The sequence below is a fragment of the Procambarus clarkii genome, chromosome 20 (genome assembly GCF_040958095.1).
Source record: "Procambarus clarkii isolate CNS0578487 chromosome 20, FALCON_Pclarkii_2.0, whole genome shotgun sequence".
In the NCBI taxonomy this organism is placed as follows: domain Eukaryota; kingdom Metazoa; phylum Arthropoda; class Malacostraca; order Decapoda; family Cambaridae; genus Procambarus; species Procambarus clarkii.
Genome location: NC_091169.1, coordinates 34,694,860 through 34,716,486, shown reverse-complemented (window position 1 = coordinate 34,716,486; position 21,627 = coordinate 34,694,860). Strand labels below are relative to the sequence as shown.

General features: G+C 40.2%; 1 protein-coding gene and 1 long non-coding RNA gene across 2 annotated transcripts in view; both read left to right on the top strand.

Annotated features, from left to right (window-relative positions):
* Positions 1–12,871, top strand: part of LOC123755516 (uncharacterized) — a 34,510-nt gene extending 21,639 nt beyond the window's left edge. The window contains exons 13-21 of the mRNA XM_069328093.1: positions 102–233; positions 425–556; positions 1,304–1,435; positions 1,751–1,882; positions 3,369–3,500; positions 4,459–4,590; positions 4,821–4,952; positions 5,473–5,604; positions 12,627–12,871. Of these exons, the coding sequence (XP_069184194.1) occupies positions 102–233; positions 425–556; positions 1,304–1,435; positions 1,751–1,882; positions 3,369–3,500; positions 4,459–4,590; positions 4,821–4,952; positions 5,473–5,604; positions 12,627–12,871 (1,301 nt within the window). The remainder of the gene's footprint in view (positions 1–101; positions 234–424; positions 557–1,303; positions 1,436–1,750; positions 1,883–3,368; positions 3,501–4,458; positions 4,591–4,820; positions 4,953–5,472; positions 5,605–12,626) is intronic.
* Positions 12,872–14,124: 1,253 nt separating this feature from the next.
* LOC123755547 (uncharacterized) lies at positions 14,125–15,367 on the top strand. The gene is made up of 3 exons (XR_011229251.1): positions 14,125–14,259; positions 14,488–14,619; positions 14,959–15,367. It is a non-coding gene; the product is annotated as an uncharacterized lncRNA (long non-coding RNA).
* Positions 15,368–21,627: the final 6,260 nt, after the last annotated feature.

Below are 21,627 nucleotides of genomic sequence, written 5' to 3'. Positions count from 1 at the left end.
AAACTTTATTTTCATAAATATTTATACATAAATTGTTCTGAATCTGCTTTTTCAAGCTAGAAATTGCGAAACCTAACACTGGACTCGTTGTTTAATTACAGTGTGCCAGCCAGAGAGTTCATGTACCACCAAGAAAGGCACCTGCACAACATCGCACTGTTCAACAGGTGAAATTGAAATCCCACAAGGCTGTACAGGCGACGGGTGTAGGTGTTGCGCTCCTAGAGGTCCAGGTCAGTAATAAACAATATATATATACAAACATGGCAGTATCACACGTTGTAATTGGTGATCAACCCACGATGTAATTCAGCCACTTGTCTGGCTTTGTGAGGTAAATATTTTGCATAAGTATTTTCATGCGACTGTGTTTTTAAAATATAAAATATGCAGCCTGACAACAAATCCTTTTTTATAATATTAGTGTGTCAGCCTGAGAGTACATGTACCACCAAGAAAGGCACCTGCAGGACATCGCAGTGTTCAACAGGTGAAATGGAGATCCCACAAGGCTGTACAGGCGACGGGTGTCAGTGCTGTGCCCCTAAAGATCCTGGTCAGTACCCATTATTGTATTTTCTCAATCCGATTTGTATAAAGTTAAAAAATAACATAAAGGTAACTAAATTGTTATTATGAAAGTTATTTTATTGTTGCTCTAAGCGTACCAATTGTTTTGAAGTTACACAAGTTGCATGTTGTTGATTTATAGACAACGATCATAGGCTCCGATGGCTTCCCGATTTCCAAAAATGACCACAAAGCACGTTTGTGTGTGAAAGTTACTGGACGAATATCGGTTCTTAAAGATATAATTGTTTAAATTTGTGTTTTAAGGCAAAATTTAAATAATTTGATTTGTCACAATAACGTGGTTGAAAACAGTTAGGACTTGAAAAGTTTCCAGGGTAGTCTGAAACGTTATTTATATTTTGTGTGTGGGGGTCAAGATATTATTTTGATTCCTTATAAAATTTGCAGAAGTATTTAGTTTTAGCGAGTGATTTTATGTGATTATTATTGTTGTGTTTAGGGATATGTATTCACGAATAGGATATATTAGCTAAGTTGTATGCTAGGATACATTACCACCAGTCATCTGTGGTTCCAATTAAAGCTCTCATGCGTGAACTGTCTTGAATACTCTTCCGTCTGCATGCTGATTTATGCACAAACTTATTACAATCGAGATGTCTAATCATAAATATTTATATAATTCAAGTTTTAATAAAAACTGTCATAGTTTAATTGTACTTTTTTAAATTTAAAAACTCCATTAATATTAACAAACTTAATATTACAGTGTGTCAGCTAGAGAGTACATGTACCAGCAAGAAAGGCACCTGCAGGACATTGCAGTGTTCAGCTAATGAGCTGGAGATACCACAAGGCTGTACAGGTGACGGGTGCTGGTGCTGCGCCCCTAAAAGTATAGGTTAGTAGCGATCAGTAAATGTACACATGCACCCACATTCACTCACCCTCTCGCGTATGTACACACACATACACTGACACGCATGTAAATAATCTCACATGCATGCACATAACACCAAACTTATAATTAATTGCTTATTACCCCAAAAGTCCTTAATTCAGTCACTTGTCTGGTATCATACTGTCTAGAAAATATTTGAGAATTTAAAATCTGTGTTCATAAATATTGATACTGTACAAAAATGATTTTGTAACAGTTCTTTTCAAGCTAAAAATTGCCAAGCATAACAAACACCCACTTATTTTTTTATTTCAGGCTGTCGACCTGAGAGTGTATGTACCACTAAGAAAGGAACCTGCAAATTATCACAGTGTTCAGCTGATGAGCTGGAGATCCCACAAGGCTGTACAGGTGACGGGTGTAGGTGCTGCTCCCCTAAAAGTCCAGGTCAGTAGCAGTTAATACATTTTCAGTGTAGATTCCATAAATAAAAAATAATTGTAAATCATCACAGTTTTTATAAAATATAATGTCTGAATGTCTGTACAAAGATGCAGATGCGACGCATGGGGCCTCGTGAAACTATACCACCAGAATGACACATGGTGGTATAGGACTGTCAGATGCCAATCGGAGTTGGGCCCCATTGCCCCATTCAAGAAGGATTAATTCCTATTTCGAATCCCAGCAACTCTTTCAAAGTTTGAAATTGTTGGGGGGGGGGGTTGTATTTAAAATAATTTTATAATGGTTTTTCACATTCATTAAATAGCACGCAGAATGTAACCACAACATTAGCATCAATGTAAACGGAAAGTTGTGTTTGTGGTGCGTGTTTAATGGGATTGCATGTTTAGAGAGGGGATGGTGGAGGAGAGGTAAGGAAAGATGGGAGGAAGATGGATAGATTTGTGAGAGTGCAGAAGGGGGAATAGAGAAGAGGGGTAATAGGGAAAGACAGGAGACGGGGGATAGGGGAAAAAGAAGAGAAGAGGGGAGATGGGCGGGGAAGGGGATAGGGACCTGGGAGACTACTGGGTTACTTATCCAGTAAGAACTAAAAACAAAAATGCAAAATGCCTACTGACCCATTCAAGGTATCCCCTATTTATATTCACCCAAACTCATTCATAAATATCTTACATGAGTGTTGTAATAGTGCAGCTACTATCCTGGCAGGTGTTGTCAACCGCAAATTAATAAAAAAAAAAAAAATTAAACTGCTAATCCTTTACATTGTGAGTCATGGAAAATAAGAGAATAAACACTTTAAATATTTTACTTTATCAAAACATAACAAATTTATTTAAATTGTATAGAAAATAATAATAAACAATTACAAAACCCCGAACCACTTGGCTTAACACAGATAAAGAAAAAGTATATACAAGTTACGTTGTTAATAATAATGATGAATGATAAATTTTATACAAAATGCTGTAAGCGTCTACTGTCACCCGTCGTATGACCGTCAAGGTGAGGGAAGATACGTGAGCTATTTGAGCACCAGAATGGTTTGTGCTCGACCAAGCTGCTGTTTGTTGTTTTAGATTCAGCCAATCGGAACAAAAGTTCCAAGTAGCACGGGGTATGGTGAGCCCGTAGTGGACTTGCCTGGCACAGGAGCAGGGCTGTAACTAGAGCGTGACCACAAGCCTTATTGTTGTTTTAGATGGGACAATACGTTTTGGAATGTATCGCTGGTGATTTTTGATATTGAAGGCTAGCATGCTGATACTGAAGATGGTAGGAAGGGGCAGAATCCACTGCTATGCAGGGGATAACCATAACAGTGTATATACAGAATGTTCATTCTTCAGTAAATATTTATATAATTTAATTAATTTTGTATAGAAAATATTTGAGCTCAATTTTACTTTTAAATTATAAAACTGCACTCACTTTAGTACACCAATCTTATGCCATATTGCAGTGTGTCAGCCAGAGAGTACATGTACCAGCAAGAAAGGCACTTGCAAGACATCGCAGTGTTCAGCTGATGAGCTGGAGATCCCACAAGGCTGTACAGGCGACGGTTGTAGGTGCTGCGCCCCTAGAAGTCCAGGTCAGTGGCAGTAATACGTTTTCAGTGTAGCTTCCTTAAATTAAAAATAATCCTAAATCAACACAACTTTATCATTTACGTGTATAAAATATAATGTCTGTGTCCAAAGATGCAGATGTGATGTATGGGGCCTCATGAAACTTTTCAGGATGACACATGGTGCTATAGGACTGTCAGATACCAATCGGAGTTGGGCCCCATTGCCCTCTTCAAAAAAGATTAATTCTTTTTTCGAATCCCAGCAACTCTTTTTTCAGAGTTTGAAATTGTTGGGGAGGGGGGTTATGCTTCAAAGAATTTAGTTTTTTAATTTTCATAAAATAACTCGCATAATGTAACCAGTGTCTTTTCAACTACATTATTACAACATTGTATTAACGTCAAAGGAAAGTTTTCTGGTGTGTGTTTAATGGGATTAAATGTTTAGAGAGGGGATGTTGCAGGAAAGGTGGGAGAAAGACTTGAGAGATTTGTGAGTGCAGAAGAAGGGGGGTGGGATAAAGAGGGGTGATAGGGGAAGAGAGGAGATGGGGTTAAGGAAAAAGAAGGGAAGAGGCGAGATGGGGAGGGGGGGGGGGGGGGGAGAGGGACCTGGAGATTGCTGGATTACCAATCTAATATGGGGAGGGGGGGGGAGAGGGACCTGGGGACTGTTGGATTACCAATCTAATATGGGGAGGGGGGGGAGAGGGACCTGGGGACTGTTGGATTACCAATCTAATAAGAACTTAAAAACAACAACAAATTGCAAAATACCTATTGACCCATTCGAGGCAGCTCCTATTCACCCAAACTCATTCATAAATATTTTATGTGAGTTTATATACTGAATGCTCATTTTTCATTAAATATTTATGTAATTTAATTATTTTTATATAGAAAATATTTTAGCTCGATTTTACTTTTAAATTATAAAACTGCACCCACCTTAATACACCAACCTGATGTCATATTACAGTGTGTCAGCCAGAGAGTACATGTACCAGCAAAAAAGGCACCTGCAGGACATCGCAGTGTTCTGCTGACGAGCTGGAGATCCCACAAGGCTGTACAGGCAACGGGTGTAGGTGCTGCACCCCTAAAGGTCCAGGTTAGTAGCAATCGGTAGAGTTATACACACGGGTAAATAGCACAAAAGTTTTACTCTTTACCGTGCCTTATAACTAATTTACCTGATAACTAATTTAAATAATTAGTTATCAGGTATTCTGCTGTTCTTACGCTGGTACAGAAATTTTTTTAAAATCATGATATGCAATTATGCTCTTTTAAAATAACAAATCTGAAACCAAATAACACGCCCTCTTCTCAAAATTGCAGTTTGCAAGCAACAAAGTACATGTATTGCCAAGAAAGGCACCTGTACAACATCGCAGTGTTCAGAAGATGAGCTGGAGATCACACAAGGCTGTACAGGTGACGGGTGCAGGTGCTGCGCCCCTAAAAGTATAGGTTAGTAGCGATCAGTAAATGTACACACACATGTACAATTGTGCATGTACACATGCACCCACATTCACTCACCCTCTCGCGTATGTACACACACATACACTGATGCGCATGTAAATAATCTCACATTTTTATTTATTTATTTATTTATTTAAATATAAACACATGCATGCATTTATATATAAACATATATATATATATATAAACATTTATATATAAACATGCATTTATATATAAACATGCATTTATATATAAACATATATATATAAACATTTATATATAAACATGCATTTATATATAAACACATGCATACACATAACACCAAACTTATAATTAATTGCTTATTACCCCAAAAGTCCTTAATTCAGGCACTTGTCTGGCATCATACTGTATAGAAAATGTATGAGATTTTAAAATCTGTGTTCATAAATATTGATTCTGTACAAAAATGATTTTGTAACAGTTCTTTTCAAGCTAGAAATTGTCAAGCATAACAAACACCCACTTATTTTTTTTATTTCAGGCTGTCGACCTGAGAGTGCATGTACCACTAAGAAAGGAACCTGCAAATTATCACAGTGTTCAGCTGATGAGCTGGAGATTCCACAAGGCTGTACAGGTGACGGGTGTAGGTGCTGCTCCCCTAAAAGTCCAGGTCAGTAGCAGTTAATACATTTTCAGTGTAGATTCCATAAATTAAAAATAATCGTAAATCAACACAGTTTTTATCATCTAAATGTATAAAATGTCTGCCTGTCTGTACAAAGATGCAGATGCGATGCATGGGGCCTCGTGAAACTTTTCAGGATGGCACATGGTGGTATAGGACTGTCAGATGCCAATTGGAGTTGGGCCCCATTACCCCATTCAAGAAGGATTAATTCCTATTTCGAATCCCAGCAACTCTTTCAAAGTTTGAAATTGTTGGGGGGGGGGGGGGTTGTATTTCAAATAATTTTATAATAATAAATATAAATAAATAAATAAATGTTTATTTATGTAAGGTACATACAAACAAGAGATTTTACAAAGTTTGTTGGATTAATAGATAGAGCTAGTACATACAATGCCTAAAGCCACTATTACGCAAAGCGTTTCGGGCAGGAAAAACATTAATGACTAAAGCTTAATACTAATAGGTATAAAGAATAAAATGTGTTGAGAACAAATAAAAATAGAGGTAAAAGAGGGGGAATATGGCTGAAAAAGCAGCACAAATACAATTACAAATTATTACAGACTATTACATTCAAACAGCGTTGTTTAAAAAAAAAACAGACATAGGTTGACAACAGAGGGGTAAGGTAGGTTACAGGGAATTTATTAGGTAGTGCTTCATTTTTGTCTTAAACTGGTTGAGAGAGGTACAGTCTTTAACATGGTTGGGAAGGTCATTCCACATTCTGGGTCCCTTGATTTGTAGAGCATTTCTAGTTTGATTAAGTTGTATTCTTGGAATATCAAAACTGTATTTATTTCTGGTGTGGTGCTCATGGGTTCTGTTACAACCTTCAATGAAGCTTTTGAGGTCAGGATTGGCATTACAGTTCAGCGTTTTATATATGTATAATACACATGAGAGAATGTGCAGTGACTTAATATCTAACATATTCAGAGATTTGAGTAAGGGTACCGAGTGATGTCTGGGGGCTAGAGTTGGATATTGTCCTAATAGCAGCTTTGTGTTGAGTAATTAGAGGACGTAAATGATTTTGGGTAGTAGAACCCCAAGCACAAATACCATAGTTGAGATATGGATAGATGAGGGAGTAATAGTGTCAGCAGGGCAGAGCGGGGTACATATCTGATCTTAGAAAGAATGCCAACAGTTTTTGAAACTTTTTTTGATATATTTAGAATGTGTCCCTGGAAAATTCAGCTTGTGATCAATGAGAACGCCAAGGAACTTGCCATCTAATTTGTTACAAATTTGGGTATTGTTTATTTTGAGATTTATTTGATTGGAGGATTTATTGCCAAACAGAATATAGAAAGTTTTGTCAATGTTCAGGGTGAGTTTGTTGGCATTTAACCAAAGATGGACTTTATTTACCTCAGTATTTACTGTGGCATTTAGAGCAAGGGGGTCAGGACTGGAGTAAATGAAGGTTGTGTCGTCAGCAAATAGAATTGGTTTGAGGTGTTGGGAGGCATTTGGAAGGTCATTAATGTAGATGAGAAAGAGGAGAGGGCCAAGTATGCTGCCCTGAGGAACACCAATGTTGATGGGTAGGGTGGGAGAAATTGAATTATTCACAGAAACATACTGGAGCCTGTCAGTAAGGTAAGATTTGAGGTATTGCAGGGAGTGTCCTCTGACTCCATAATGATGTAATTTAAGAAGAAGGTTTTGGTGGTTGACAGTGTCAAAAGCCTTACGCAGGTCCACAAATAACCTAACAGGGAACTCCTTTTTATCAAGAGCTGCATGAATCTAGTTAATCATACTAATAAGTGCATCGTTAGTACTTTTTTTGGGGTCTGAAGCCATATTGACAAGAGCTAAGTTGGCAGTCTCCGTGGTGTAGTGGTAAGACACTCGCCTGGCGTTCCGCGAGCGCTATGTCATGGGTTCGCATCCTGGCCGGGGAGGATTTACTGGGCGCAATTCCTTAACTGTAGCCTCTGTTTAACGCAACAGTAAAATGTGTACTTGGATGAAAAAACGATTCTTCGCGGCATGGGATCGTATTCCAGGGACCATAGGATTAAGGACTTGCCCGAAACGCAACGCGTACTAGTGGCTGTACAAGAATGTAACAACTCTTGTATATCTCAAAAAGTATATTGTGTTTGGCTAGAAAAGAGTAAAGCTGCTTGTAGATTAGTGTTTCAAATATTTTTGACAAGTTAGGCAGGATTGATATAGGTCTGTAGTTGTTAACATCTGTGAGATCACCACATTTGTGGACAGGGATTAGAGCAAGGGGGTCAGGACTGGAGTAAATGAAGGTTGTGTCGTCAGCAAATAGAATTGTTTGAGGTGTTGGGAGGCATTTGGAAGGTCATTAATGTGAGGCATTTGGAAGGTCATTAATGTGAGGCATTTGGAAGGTCATTAATGTAGATGTTCTCTTGCTTTTTTTAGAATGTCTGGAAAGGTTTGGAGTTCAAGTGACTTGTTGAAGAGCAATGCAATAGCAGGGGCTAAAGATCTGGAGGCTTTTTTGTAAATTAAAGTTGGTATCTCCTCAAGGGCACTAGACTTGGTTTTAAGGGAAAGGATTATCTCATTGACATCAGTGGAATTAGTAGGCTTTAGGTACAGAGACTGTGGATAGTTACCTGTAAGATAGTCCTTAACGTCAGTACTGGAAGATGGAATATCATTTGCAAGGGATGACCCAATGGAAGAGAGAAACCTATTGAACTCAATAGCAGAATCAGAGGCTGAAAGCTGACCAATGTTATTGGACAGAAGTGTTGGTTTGTTATTTAAAATCTTCTTTGATCCCAATATTTGTGAAATTGTGCTCCAAGTTTTTTTAATGTTGCTCTTTATTTGGGTAAATTTATCTTCATAGTATTTAGTTTTGGCTCGTCTAATTATTTTAGATAGCAATAACGAGTAATTCTTTGAGAATTCTTTGGAGACGGTTCCTAACCTATACTTCTTCTCAAGGTCATGTTTTTTATTAATGGATTTAAGTATTCCCTTTGTAAGCCAAGGATTGTTAAGCCTTTTGTTTGTGACTTGTTTTGTAAGCATAGGACAGTGGGTGTTATAAAGGCTAAGAGTTGTTTGAAGAAAAGATTGCACTGCTAGGTTGATGTCCCCTATGTTACCTAACTCGGACTCCCAGTTGACATTATCAGCAGCAGGTATAAAATTGTTTATAGCAGTTTCATTGTGCAGCCTAAAGCTTAACTCCCTTGACTCAAGAGGTGGTTTGTTAATGTTAGTTAAGAGAAATGTGGGGTAATGGTCTGTAGTGCTATCGGTGATTACACCTGAAGTAAGCGGAGAGGTTATGTTGGTCCAGATGTGATCTAGAGTTGTAGCAGTACTATCGGTGATTCTAGTAGGTCTAGTGATTAAGGGTATGAGGAAGCAGGAATTCATACAGTTGAGGAACCTAACACCAGTAGGGTGTTCAGGCTTGCAGAGGTCAATATTAAAGTCCCCTGCGATAATTAGATGGTTTTTGTTCAGTCTGTTATCTAGTATTAGATTTCTAAGGTTTGAATTGAATTCGGACACATCAGTGTTAGCAATTCTATAGACTGCACCCACAGACAGGACAGAATCGGCACCCTTAACTCTGAAACTGGCAAAGATATACTCCCCACAGCAGTCTCTAGTTCTAATTATTTTTAAGCATGTTAGTTCTTGGTGGTAGTAAAGAGCAGTACCACCACTTCTCTGAATTTGACGACAGTTGTGAATTGCCGAGTAGTTAGGCATGTTAAAGAGTTGAGTAGTATCCTCTTTCAACCACGTTTCAGTAAGTATAATAAAAGAGAATTTGTTGTCAATAGTTTCAATCAAGGCACTATGGTTTTTGGTAATGGTTTTTTCACATTCATTAAATAGCACGCAGAACGTAACCACAACATTAGCATCAATGTAAACGGAAAGTTGTGTTTGTGGTGCGTGTTTAATGGGATTGCATGTTTAGAGAGGGGATGGTGAAGGAGAGGTAAGGAAAGGTGGGAGGAAGATGGATAGATTTGTGAGAGTGCAGAAGGGGGAATTGAGAAGAGAGGTAATAGGGAAAGACAGGAGACGGGGGATAGGGAAAAAGAAGGGAAGAGGGGAGACGGGCGGGGGAGGGGATAGGGACTTGGGGGACTACTGGGTTACCAATCCGGTAGGAACTAAAAACAAAAACAAAAAATGCAAAATGCCTACTAACCCATTCAAGGTATCCCCTATTTATATTCACCCAAACTCATTCATAAATATCTTACGTGAGTGTTGTAATAGTGCAGCTACTATCCTGACAGGTGTTGTCAAACGCAAATTAATAAAAAAAAAAAAATAAACTGCTAATCCTTTACATTGTGAGAATCACGGAAAATAAGAGAATAAACACTTTAAATATTTTACTTTATGAAAAACTTAACAAATTTATTTAAATTGTATAGAAAATATTAATAAACAATGACAAAAACCCTGAACCACTTGGCTTAACACAGATAAAGAAAAAGTATTTACAAGTTACGTTGTTAATAATAATGATGAATGATAAATTTTATACAAAATGCTGTAAGCGTCTACTGTCACCCGTCGTATGACCGTCAAGGTGAGGGAAGATACGTGAGCTATTTGAGCACCAGATTGGTTTGTGCTCGACCAAGCTGTTGTTTGTTGTTTTAGATTCAGCCAATCGGAACAAAAGTTCCAAGTAGCACGGGGTATGGTGAGCCCGTAGTGGACTTACCTGGCACAGGAGCAGGGCTGTAACTGTAGCGCGACCCCAAGCCTTGTTGTTGTTTTAGATGGGACAATACGTTTTGGAATGTATCGCTGGTGATTTTTGATATTGAAGGCTAGCATGCTGATACTGAAGATGGTAGGAAGGGGCAGAATCCAATGCTATGCAGGGGATAACCATAACAGTGTATATACAGAATGTTCATTCTTCAGTAAATATTTATATAATTTAATTAATTTTATATAGAAAATATTTGAGCTGTCGGGGTTTCGAGTAAGTAACCGTACTGTACTTAATATCCTGGCAAAGGCCGCCAATGTCGGGGTTACTCTAAATCTCCCCAGTGACCACCAAGTGGTCATTAAATAGCACGCAGAACGTAACCACAACATTAGCATCAATGTAAACGGAAAGTTGTGTTTGTGGTGCGTGTTTAATGGGATTGTATGTTTAGAGAGGGGATGGTGGAGGAGAGGTAAGGAAAGGTGGGAGGAAGATGGATAGATTTGTGAGTGTGCAGAAGGGGGAATTGAGAAGAGAAGTAATAGTGAAAGACAGGAGACGGGGGATAGGGAAAAAGAAGGGAAGAGGGGAGACGGGGTTTATTTACTAGTAGGAGGTAACTGTTACTTACTGTAGCCCTGCGGGTCTTCACTCCATCCTCAAGGTGCCACTGTTCACCTGGAGAGTATCCCAGTTTACCTCCAGCCGGCCTCCTAGCCTGAAGGCGAGTGGGAACACGATCACTTCTCTCTAGATCATGTGCCCGCCCTGACAAAGGGCTCTACTGCTAACTAAAAGGTCGCCAACTGGTGTTCTCCATGTCCAGTAACACGTCAGTGGTATCGTGGAATTGTGGTAGTAGTGGCAGAGAGCACACTAATTAAAACTGGTAACAGGCAGGTATATATCTCAATCACACTCTCTTCCAATGGACTCAATAATCTCAATAGCAACAAGTAATGGAGGGATAACACAAATACGAAGGTGGTTTTGTATTTTACTTAAAATATTAAAGTATTATAGCACTGGATCAACAAGAAGCCAACGAAGTACATGGCAGCAAATCACTTCATAAATCAGGAACGCTATACAATAGCAACTCTCCCCCTCCACCGTACAGTCCCAGCTGTCACGCCCCCCTCACTGTATACTTTCTCTGTACTTGTTGTCCTGGCGTTAAGCGCCTATTTCTTCAAATTCACAGTAAACACAATACTGGCAATCAGCACAATAAACTGCTATAATGGCAATAAACACAATGAATCACTGTACTTGCCTTAAGCACAGTAAAATTACTTCAATGGCTATAAACACAGTAACTCACTGTAATGGCATTAAACACAGTAGATCACAATAATGGCCCCCAAACACAGTAAATTACTTCAATGGCTATAAATACAGTAAATCACTGTACACATGAATATACTATTCAATACTCCAGCATATATATAGATCACTGCATCAATATTAGCAATAATGAGTCATTACGGGGCACACAGCCTTATACTAATAAATGGTACATTTATATATATATATATTCTCTGATATAAACTTAAAATATTAATGTCACATGAATGTAAATGTCCTCGACACAGCAATCTCTTCGATAAATCACAGGTGCACTCACACACCACATATATATATATTTCGTGAGAGCTCTCTTCAGCATCTCTCTGCACAACTGTGCCTTACTATGACATAGACATTAGTGAGCCCTGCTCACGACATAGAAGATACTCTGGCTAAACAGCTGACTAATGGGGAATGGGAGGGAAAACTGAATTACCTACTTCCACCTTAATGATGTGGACTCGCCCTCTGTTGAAAGTTGAATTGAAGCTCCTGGTCCCAGCTCTCGACTCGTTGTAGGGAATGCCCTCACACACACACTGATGCTCTCTCCAGGAACCTCAACACCTCAAAAACGCGTCTTCACCGTGCTCTATCCTCTGCAGGCCCATGCTCCTCCACAACTTCTTGAAGGGTTGGAGTCGGTCTCCTGGCCGTCGACTTCTCCTCACAACTACGTCTGCAGTCATCCTGATTCCAGCTAGTTTCGTTCTTCTCCTGGCTCTCGGTGGATTGGCCCAGCCGCTACGTCGTCACCTAAACTGGTGAAACTGCACAGTCGTCCCGGACGTCACTGTTCAGACTTCACTTCTTGCAACACACCTGTCACTGGAGCACTTGCTGCTCAATACTCGTCAATTCCTTCTTCGATCTAACACATGGAATACAGGAAGACCTCACAGGGTGATTGCAGACTACTGGGTGACCCGTAAATCCACCGGAACAGGGCAAAACTGTCAAACTGACAGGACCCCCGATCGCACGTTCAACATCCTCGACGTGTCGTGTCAAACTCCTGGGCGCCACGGCCCGCGACGTCCGGACCCCCCTGCTCTTGTGACGTCATACTTGCCAGGGGCATTTCTCATTGGCTCCCTGTACTACGTCACTGTTCTTAACCAATCTGGTGCCACTGACGTCACAACGTCTTGGCGAGAAATCGTAGTGTCCGGCGCCATCTTGGTGTCCTAAAGGGCCTAAACCACAGGCCAAATCACTCTTCTTTCGCGAATTTCTCACCAACGCGAGAACACCTAATGCTCCCACATATGTCAAATTGTTCCCCGGAACGTAGAGAACGTTCGGATAAAGTGGATATGACTCTTACAGCTGGCGTGGAAGAAACATAAGGGGGGGGGGGGGGGGGAACACCGTCACAGAGCTCAATTTTACTTTTAAATTATAAAACTGCACCCACCTTAATGCACCAATCATATGCCATATTGCAGTGTGTCAGCCAGAGAGTACATGTACCAGCAAGAAAGGCACTTGCAAGACATCGCAGTGTTCGGCTGATGAGCTGGAGATCCCACAAGGCTGTACAGGCGACGGGTGTAGGTGCTGTGCCCCTAAAAGTCCAGGTCAGTGGCAGTAATACGTTTTCAGTGTAGCTTCCTTAAATTAAAAATAATCCTAAATCAACACAACTTTATCATTTACGTGTATAAAATATAATGTCTGTCTGTCTGTGTCCAAAGATGCAGATGCGACGCATGGGGCCTCGCGAAACTTTTCAGGATGACACATGGTGGTATAGGACAGTCAGATACCAGTCGGAGTTGGGCCCCATTGCCCTCTTCAAACAAGATTAATTCTTTTTTCGAATTCCAGCAACTCTTTTTCAGAGTTTGAAATTGTTGGGGTGGGGGGTTATGCTTCAAAGAATTTAGTTTTTACATTTTCATAAAATAACTCGCATAATGTAACCACAATGTCTTTTCAACTACATTATTACAACATTGCATTAACGTCAAAGGAAAGTTGTATTTTTGGTGTGTGTTTAATGGGATTAAATGTTTAGAGAGAGGATGTTGCAGAAAAGGTGGGAGAAAGACTTGAGAGATTTGTGAGTGTGCAGAAGAAGTGGGGGGGGGGGATAAAGAGGGGTGATAGGGGAAGAGAGGAGATGGGGTTAAGGAAAAAGAAGGGAAGAGGCGAGATGGGGAGGGGGGGGGGAGAGGGACCTGGGGACTGCTGGATTACCAATCTAATAAGAACTTAAAAACAAAAAAAAATTGCAAAATACCTATTGACCCGTTTGAGGCAGCTCCTATTCACCCAAACTCGTTCATAAATATCCTATATGAGTGTATATACTGAATGCTCATTCTTCATTAAATATTTATATAATTTAATTATTTTTATATAGAAAATATTTTAGCTCAATTTTACTTTTAAATTATAAAACTGCACCCACCTTAATACACCAACCTGATGTCATATTACAGTGTGTCAGCCAGAGAGTACATGTACCAGCAAAAAAGGCACCTGCAGGACATCGCAGTGTTCTGCTGACGAGCTGGAGATCCCACAAGGCTGTACAGGCGATGGGTGTAGGTGCTGCGCCCCTAAAGGTCCAGGTTAGTAGCAATCGGTAGAATTATACACACGGGTAAATAGCACAAAAGTTTTACTCTTTACCGTGCCTTATAACTAATTTACCTGATAACTAATTTAAATAATTAGTTATCAGGTATTCTGCTGTTCTTACGCTAGTACAGAAATTTTTTTAAAATCATGATATGCAATTATGCTCTTAAAATAACAAATCTTAAACCAAATAAAACGCCCTCTTCTCAAAATTGCAGTTTGCAAACAACAAAGTACATGTATTGCCAAGAAAGGCACCTGCACAACATCACAGTGTTCAGAAGATGAGCTGGAGATCACACAAGGCTGTACAGGTGACGGGTGCAGGTGCTGCGCCCCTAAAAGTATAGGTTAGTAGCGATCAGTAAATGTACACAGACATGTACAATTGTGCATGTACACATGAACCCATATTCACTCACCCTCTCGCGTATGTACACACACATACACTGACGCGCATGTAAATAATCTCACATGCATGCACATAACACCAAACTTATAATTAATTGCTTATTACCCCAAAAGTTCTTAATTCAGGCACTTGTCTGGTATCATACTGTCTAGAAAATATTTGAGAATTTAAAATCTGTATTCATAAATATTGATACTGTACAAAAATGATTTTGTAACTTCTTTTCAAGCTAGAAATTGTCAAGCATAACAAACACCCACTTATTTTTTTCTTTCAGGCTGTCGACCTGAAAGTGCATGTACCACTAAGAAAGGAACCTGCAAATTATCACAGTGTTCAGCTGATGAGCTGGAGATCCCACAAGGCTGTACAGGTGACGGGTGTAGGTGCTGCGCCTCTAAAAGTCCAGGTCAGTAGCAGTTAATACATTTTCAGTGTAGATTCCATAAATTAAAAATAATCGTAAATCAACACAGTTTTTATCATCTAAATGTATAAAATGTCTGCCTGTCTGTACAAAGATGCAGATGCGATGCATGGGGCCTTCTGAAACTTTTCAGGATGACACATAGTGGTATAGGACTGTCAGATGCCAATCGGAGTTGGGCCCCATTACCCCATTCAAGAAGGATTAATTCCTATTTTGAATCCCAGCAACTCTTTCAAAGTTTGAAGTTGTTGGGGGGGGGGGGGTTGTATTTCAAATAATTTTATAATGTTTTTTTCACATTCATTAAATAGCACGCCGAACGTAACCACAACATTAGCATCAACGTAAACGGAAAGTTGTGTTTGTGGTGCGTGTTTAATGGGATTGCATGTTTAGAGAGGGGATGGTGGAGGAGAGGTAAGGAAAGGGGAGGAAGATGGATAGATTTGTGAGACTGCAGAAGGGGAAATAGAGAAGAGGGGTAATAGGGAAAGACAGGAGATGGGGGATAGGGAAAAAGAAGGGAAGAGGGGAGATGGGCGGGGGAGGGGATAGGGACCTGGGAGACTACTGGGTTACCAATCCAGTAAGAACTAAAAACAAAAAAAACAAAAAAAAATGCAAAATGCCTCCTGACCCATTCAAGGTATCCCCTATTTATATTCACCCAAACTCATTCATAAATATCTTACATGAGTGTTGTAATAGTGCAGCTACTATCCTGGCAGGTGCTGTCAAACACAAATTAATAAAAAAAAAATTAAACTGCTAATCCTTTACATTGTGAGAATCACGGAAAATAAGAGAATAAACACTTTAAATATTTTACTTTATCAAAACTTAGCAAATTTATTTAAATTGTATAGAAAATAATAATAAACAATGACAAAACCCTGAACCACTTGGCTTAACACAGATAAAGAAAAAGTATTTACAAGTTACGTTGTTAATAATAATGAATGATAAATTTTATACAAAATGCTGTAAGCGTCTACTGTCACCCGTCGTATGACCGTCAAGGTGAGGGAAGATACGTGAGCTATTTGAGCACCAGAATGGTTTGTGCTCGACCAAGCTGTTGTTTGTTGTTTTAGATTCAGCCAATCGGAACAAAAGTTCCAAGTAGCACGGGGTATGGTGAGCCCGTAGTGGACTTACCTGGCACAGGAGCAGGGCTGTAACTGTAGCGCGACCCCAAGCCTTGTTGTTGTTTTAGATGGGACAATACGTTTTGGAATGTATCGCTGGTGATTTTTTATATTGAAGGCTAGCATGCTGATACTGAAGATGGTAGGAAGGGGCAGAATCCAATGCTATGCAGGGGATAACCATAACAGTGTATATACAGAATGTTCATTCTTCAGTAAATATTTATATAATTTAATTAATTTTATATAGAAAATATTTGAGCTGTCGGGGTTTCGAGTAATTAACCGTACTGTACTTAATATCCTGGCAAAGGCCGCCAATGTCGGGGTTACTCTAAATCTCCCCAGTGACCACCAAGTGGTCATTAAATAGCACGCAGAACGTAACCACAACATTAGCATCAATGTAAACGGGAAGTTGTGTTTGTGGTGCGTGTTTAATGGGATTGCATGTTTAGAGAGGGGATGGTGGAGGAGAGGTAAGGAAAGGTGGGAGGAAGATGGATAGATTTGTGAGTGTGCAGAAGGGGGAATTGAGAAGAGAGGTAATAGGGAAAGACAGGAGACGGGGGATAGGGAAAAAGAAGGGAAGAGGGGAGACGGGGTTTATTTACTAGTAGGGGGTAACTTACTTACTGTAGCCCTGCGGGTCTTCACTCCATCCTCAAGGTGCCACTGTTCACCTGGAGAGTATCCCAGTTTACCTCCAGCCGGCCTCCTAGCCTGAAGGCGAGTGGGAACACGATCACTTCTCTCTAGATCATGTGCCCGCCCTGACAAAGGGCTCTACTGCTAACTAAAAGGTCGCCAACTGGTGTTCTCCATGTCCAGTAACACGTCAGTGGTATCGTGGAATTGTGGTAGTAGTGGCAGAGAGCACACTAATTAAAACTGGTAACAGGCAGGTATATATCTCAATCACACTCTCTTCCAATGGACTCAATAATCTCAATAGCAACAAGTAATGGAGGGATAACACAAATACGAAGGTGGTTTTGTATTTTACTTAAAATATTAAAGTATTATAGCACTGGATCAACAAGAAGCCAACGAAGTACATGGCAGCAAATCACTTCATAAATCAGGAACGCTATACAATAGCAACTCTCCCCCTCCACCGTACAGTCCCAGCTGTCACGCCCCCCTCACTGTATACTTTCTCTGTACTTGTTGTCCTGGCGTTAAGCGCCTATTTCTTCAAATTCACAGTAAACATAATACTGGCAATCAGCACAATAAACTGCTATAATGGCAATAAACGCAATGAATCACTGTACTTGCCTTAAGCACAGTAAAATTACTTCAATGGCTATAAATACAGTAAATCACTGTACACATGAATATACTATTCAATACTCCAGCATATATATAGATCACTGCATCAATATTAGCAATAATGAGTCATTACGGGGCACACAGCCTTATACTAATAAATGGTACATTTATATATATATATATTCTCTGACATAAACTTAAAATATTAATGTCACATGAATGTAAATGTCCTCGACACAGCAATCTCTTCGATAAATCACAGGTGCACTCACACACCACATATATATATATATTTCGTGAGAGCTCTCTACAGCATCTCTCTGCACAACTGTGCCTTACTATGACATAGACATTAGTGAGCCCTGCTCACGACATAGAAGATACTCTGGCTAAACAGCTGACTAATGGGGAATGGGAGGGAAAACTGAATTACCTACTTCCACCTTAATGATGTGGACTCGCCCTCTGTTGAAAGTTGAATTGAAGCTCCTGGTCCCAGCTCTCGACTCGTTGTAGGGAATGCCCTCACACACACACTGATGCTCTCTCCAGGAACCTCAACACCTCAAAAACGCGTCTTCACCGTGCTCTATCCTCTGCAGGCCCATGCTCCTCCACAACTTCTTGAAGGGTTGGAGTCGGTCTCCTGGCCGTCGACTTCTCCTCACAACTACGTCTGCAGTCATCCTGATTCCAGCTAGTTTCGTTCTTCTCCTGGCTCTCGGTGGATTGGCCCAGCCGCTACGTCGTCACCTAAACTGGTGAAACTGCACAGTCGTCCCGGACGTCACTGTTCAGACTTCACTTCTTGCAACACACCTGTCACTGGAGCACTTGCTGCTCAATACTCGTCAATTCCTTCTTCGATCTAACACATGGAATACAGGAAGACCTCACAGGGTGATTGCAGACTACTGGGTGACCCGTAAATCCACCGGAACAGGGCAAAACTGTCAAACTGACAGGACCCCCGATCGCACGTTCAACATCCTCGACGTGTCGTGTCAAACTCCTGGGCGCCACGGCCCGCGACGTCCGGACCCCCCTGCTCTTGTGACGTCATACTTGCCAGGGGCATTTCTCATTGGCTCCCTGTACTACGTCACTGTTCTTAACCAATCTGGTGCCACTGACGTCACAACGTCTTGGCGAGAAATCGTAGTGTCCGGCGCCATCTTGGTGTCCTAAAGGGCCTAAACCACAGGCCAAATCACTCTTCTTTCGCGAATTTCTCACCAACGCGAGAACACCTAATGCTCCCACATATGTCAAATTGTTCCCCGGAACGTAGAGAACGTTCGGATAAAGTGGATATGACTCTTACAGCTGGCGTGGAAGAAACATAAGGGGGGGGGGGGGGGGGGGAACACCGTCACAGAGCTCAATTTTACTTTTAAATTATAAAACTGCACCCACCTTAATACACCAACCTGATGTCATATTACAGTGTGTCAGCCAGAGAGTACATGTACCAGCAAAAAAGGCACCTGCAGGACATCGCAGTGTTCTGCTGACGAGCTGGAGATCCCACAAGGCTGTACAGGCGATGGGTGTAGGTGCTGCGCCCCTAAAGGTCCAGGTTAGTAGCAATCGGTAGAATTATACACACGGGTAAATAGCACAAAAGTTTTACTCTTTACCGTGCCTTATAACTAATTTACCTGATAACTAATTTAAATAATTAGTTATCAGGTATTCTGCTGTTCTTACGCTAGTACAGAAATTTTTTTAAAATCATGATATGCAATTATGCTCTTTAAAATAACAAATCTTAAACCAAATAAAATGCCCTCTTCTCAAAATTGCAGTTTGCAAACAACAAAGTACATGTATTGCCAAGAAAGGCACCTGCACAACATCACAGTGTTCAGAAGATGAGCTGGAGATCACACAAGGCTGTACAGGTGACGGGTGCAGGTGCTGCGCCCCTAAAAGTATAGGTTAGTAGCGATCAGTAAATGTACACAGACATGTACAATTGTGCATGTACACATGAACCCATATTCACTCACCCTCTCGCGTATGTACACACACATACACTGACGCGCATGTAAATAATCTCACATGCATGCACATAACACCAAACTTATAATTAATTGCTTATTACCCCAAAAGTTCTTAATTCAGGCACTTGTCTGGTATCATACTGTCTAGAAAATATTTGAGAATTTAAAATCTGTATTCATAAATATTGATACTGTACAAAAATGATTTTGTAACTTCTTTTCAAGCTAGAAATTGTCAAGCATAACAAACACCCACTTATTTTTTTCTTTCAGGCTGTCGACCTGAAAGTGCATGTACCACTAAGAAAGGAACCTGCAAATTATCACAGTGTTCAGCTGATGAGCTGGAGATCCCACAAGGCTGTACAGGTGACGGGTGTAGGTGCTGCGCCTCTAAAAGTCCAGGTCAGTAGCAGTTAATACATTTTCAGTGTAGATTCCATAAATTAAAAATAATCGTAAATCAACACAGTTTTTATCATCTAAATGTATAAAATGTCTGCCTGTCTGTACAAAGATGCAGATGCGATGCATGGGGCCTTCTGAAACTTTTCAGGATGACACATAGTGGTATAGGACTGTCAGATGCCAATTGGAGTTGGGCCCCATTACCCCATTCAAGAAGGATTAATTCCTATTTTGAATCCCAGCAACTCTTTCAAAGTTTGAAGTTGTTGGGGGGGGGGGGTTGTATTTCAAATAATTTTATAATGTTTTTTTCACATTCATTAAATAGCACGCCGAACGTAACCACAACATTAGCATCAACGTAAACGGAAAGTTGTGTTTGTGGTGCGTGTTTAATGGGATTGCATGTTTAGAGAGGGGATGGTGGAGGAGAGGTAAGGAAAGGGGAGGAAGATGGATAGATTTGTGAGACTGCAGAAGGGGAAATAGAGAAGAGGGGTAATAGGGAAAGACAGGAGATGGGGGATAGGGAAAAAGAAGGGAAGAGGGGAGATGGGCGGGGGAGGGGATAGGGACCTGGGAGACTACTGGGTTACCAATCCAGTAAGAACTAAAAACAAAAAAAACAAAAAAAAATGCAAAATGCCTCCTGACCCATTCAAGGTATCCCCTATTTATATTCACCCAAACTCATTCATAAATATCTTACATGAGTGTTGTAATAGTGCAGCTACTATCCTGGCAGGTGCTGTCAAACACAAATTAATAAAAAAAAAAAATTAAACTGCTAATCCTTTACATTGTGAGAATCACGGAAAATAAGAGAATAAACACTTTAAATATTTTACTTTATCAAAACTTAGCAAATTTATTTAAATTGTATAGAAAATAATAATAAACAATGACAAAACCCTGAACCACTTGGCTTAACACAGATAAAGAAAAAGTATTTACAAGTTACGTTGTTAATAATAATGAATGATAAATTTTATACAAAATGCTGTAAGCGTCTACTGTCACCCGTCGTATGACCGTCAAGGTGAGGGAAGATACGTGAGCTATTTGAGCGCCAGAATGGTTTGTGCTCAACCAAGCTGTTGCTTGTTGTTTTAGATTCAGCCAATCGGAACAAAAGTTCCAAGTAGCACGGGGTATGGTGAGCCCGTAGTGGACTTATCTGGCACAGGAGCAGGGCTGTAACTCTAGCGCGACTCCAAGCCTTGTTGTTGTTTTAGATGGGACAATACGTTTTGGAATGTATCGCTGGTGATTTTTGATATTGAAGGCTAGCATGCTGATACTGAAGATGGTAGGAAGGGGCAGAATCCACTGCTATGCAGGGGATAACCATAACAGTGTATATACAGAATGTTCATTCTTCAGTAAATATTTATTTAATTTAATTAATTTTGTATAGAAAATATTTGAGTTTAATTTTACTTTTAAATTATAAAACTGCACCCACTTTAATACACCAATCTTATGCCATATTGCAGTGTGTCAGCCAGAGAGTACATGTACCAGCAAGAAAGGCACTTGCAAGACATCGCAGTGTTCGGCTGATGAGCTGGAGATCCCACAAGGCTGTACAGGCGACGGGTGTAGGTGCTGCGCCCCTAAAAGTCCAGGTCAGTGGCAGTAATACGTTTTCAGTGTAGCTTCCTTAAATTAAAAATAAT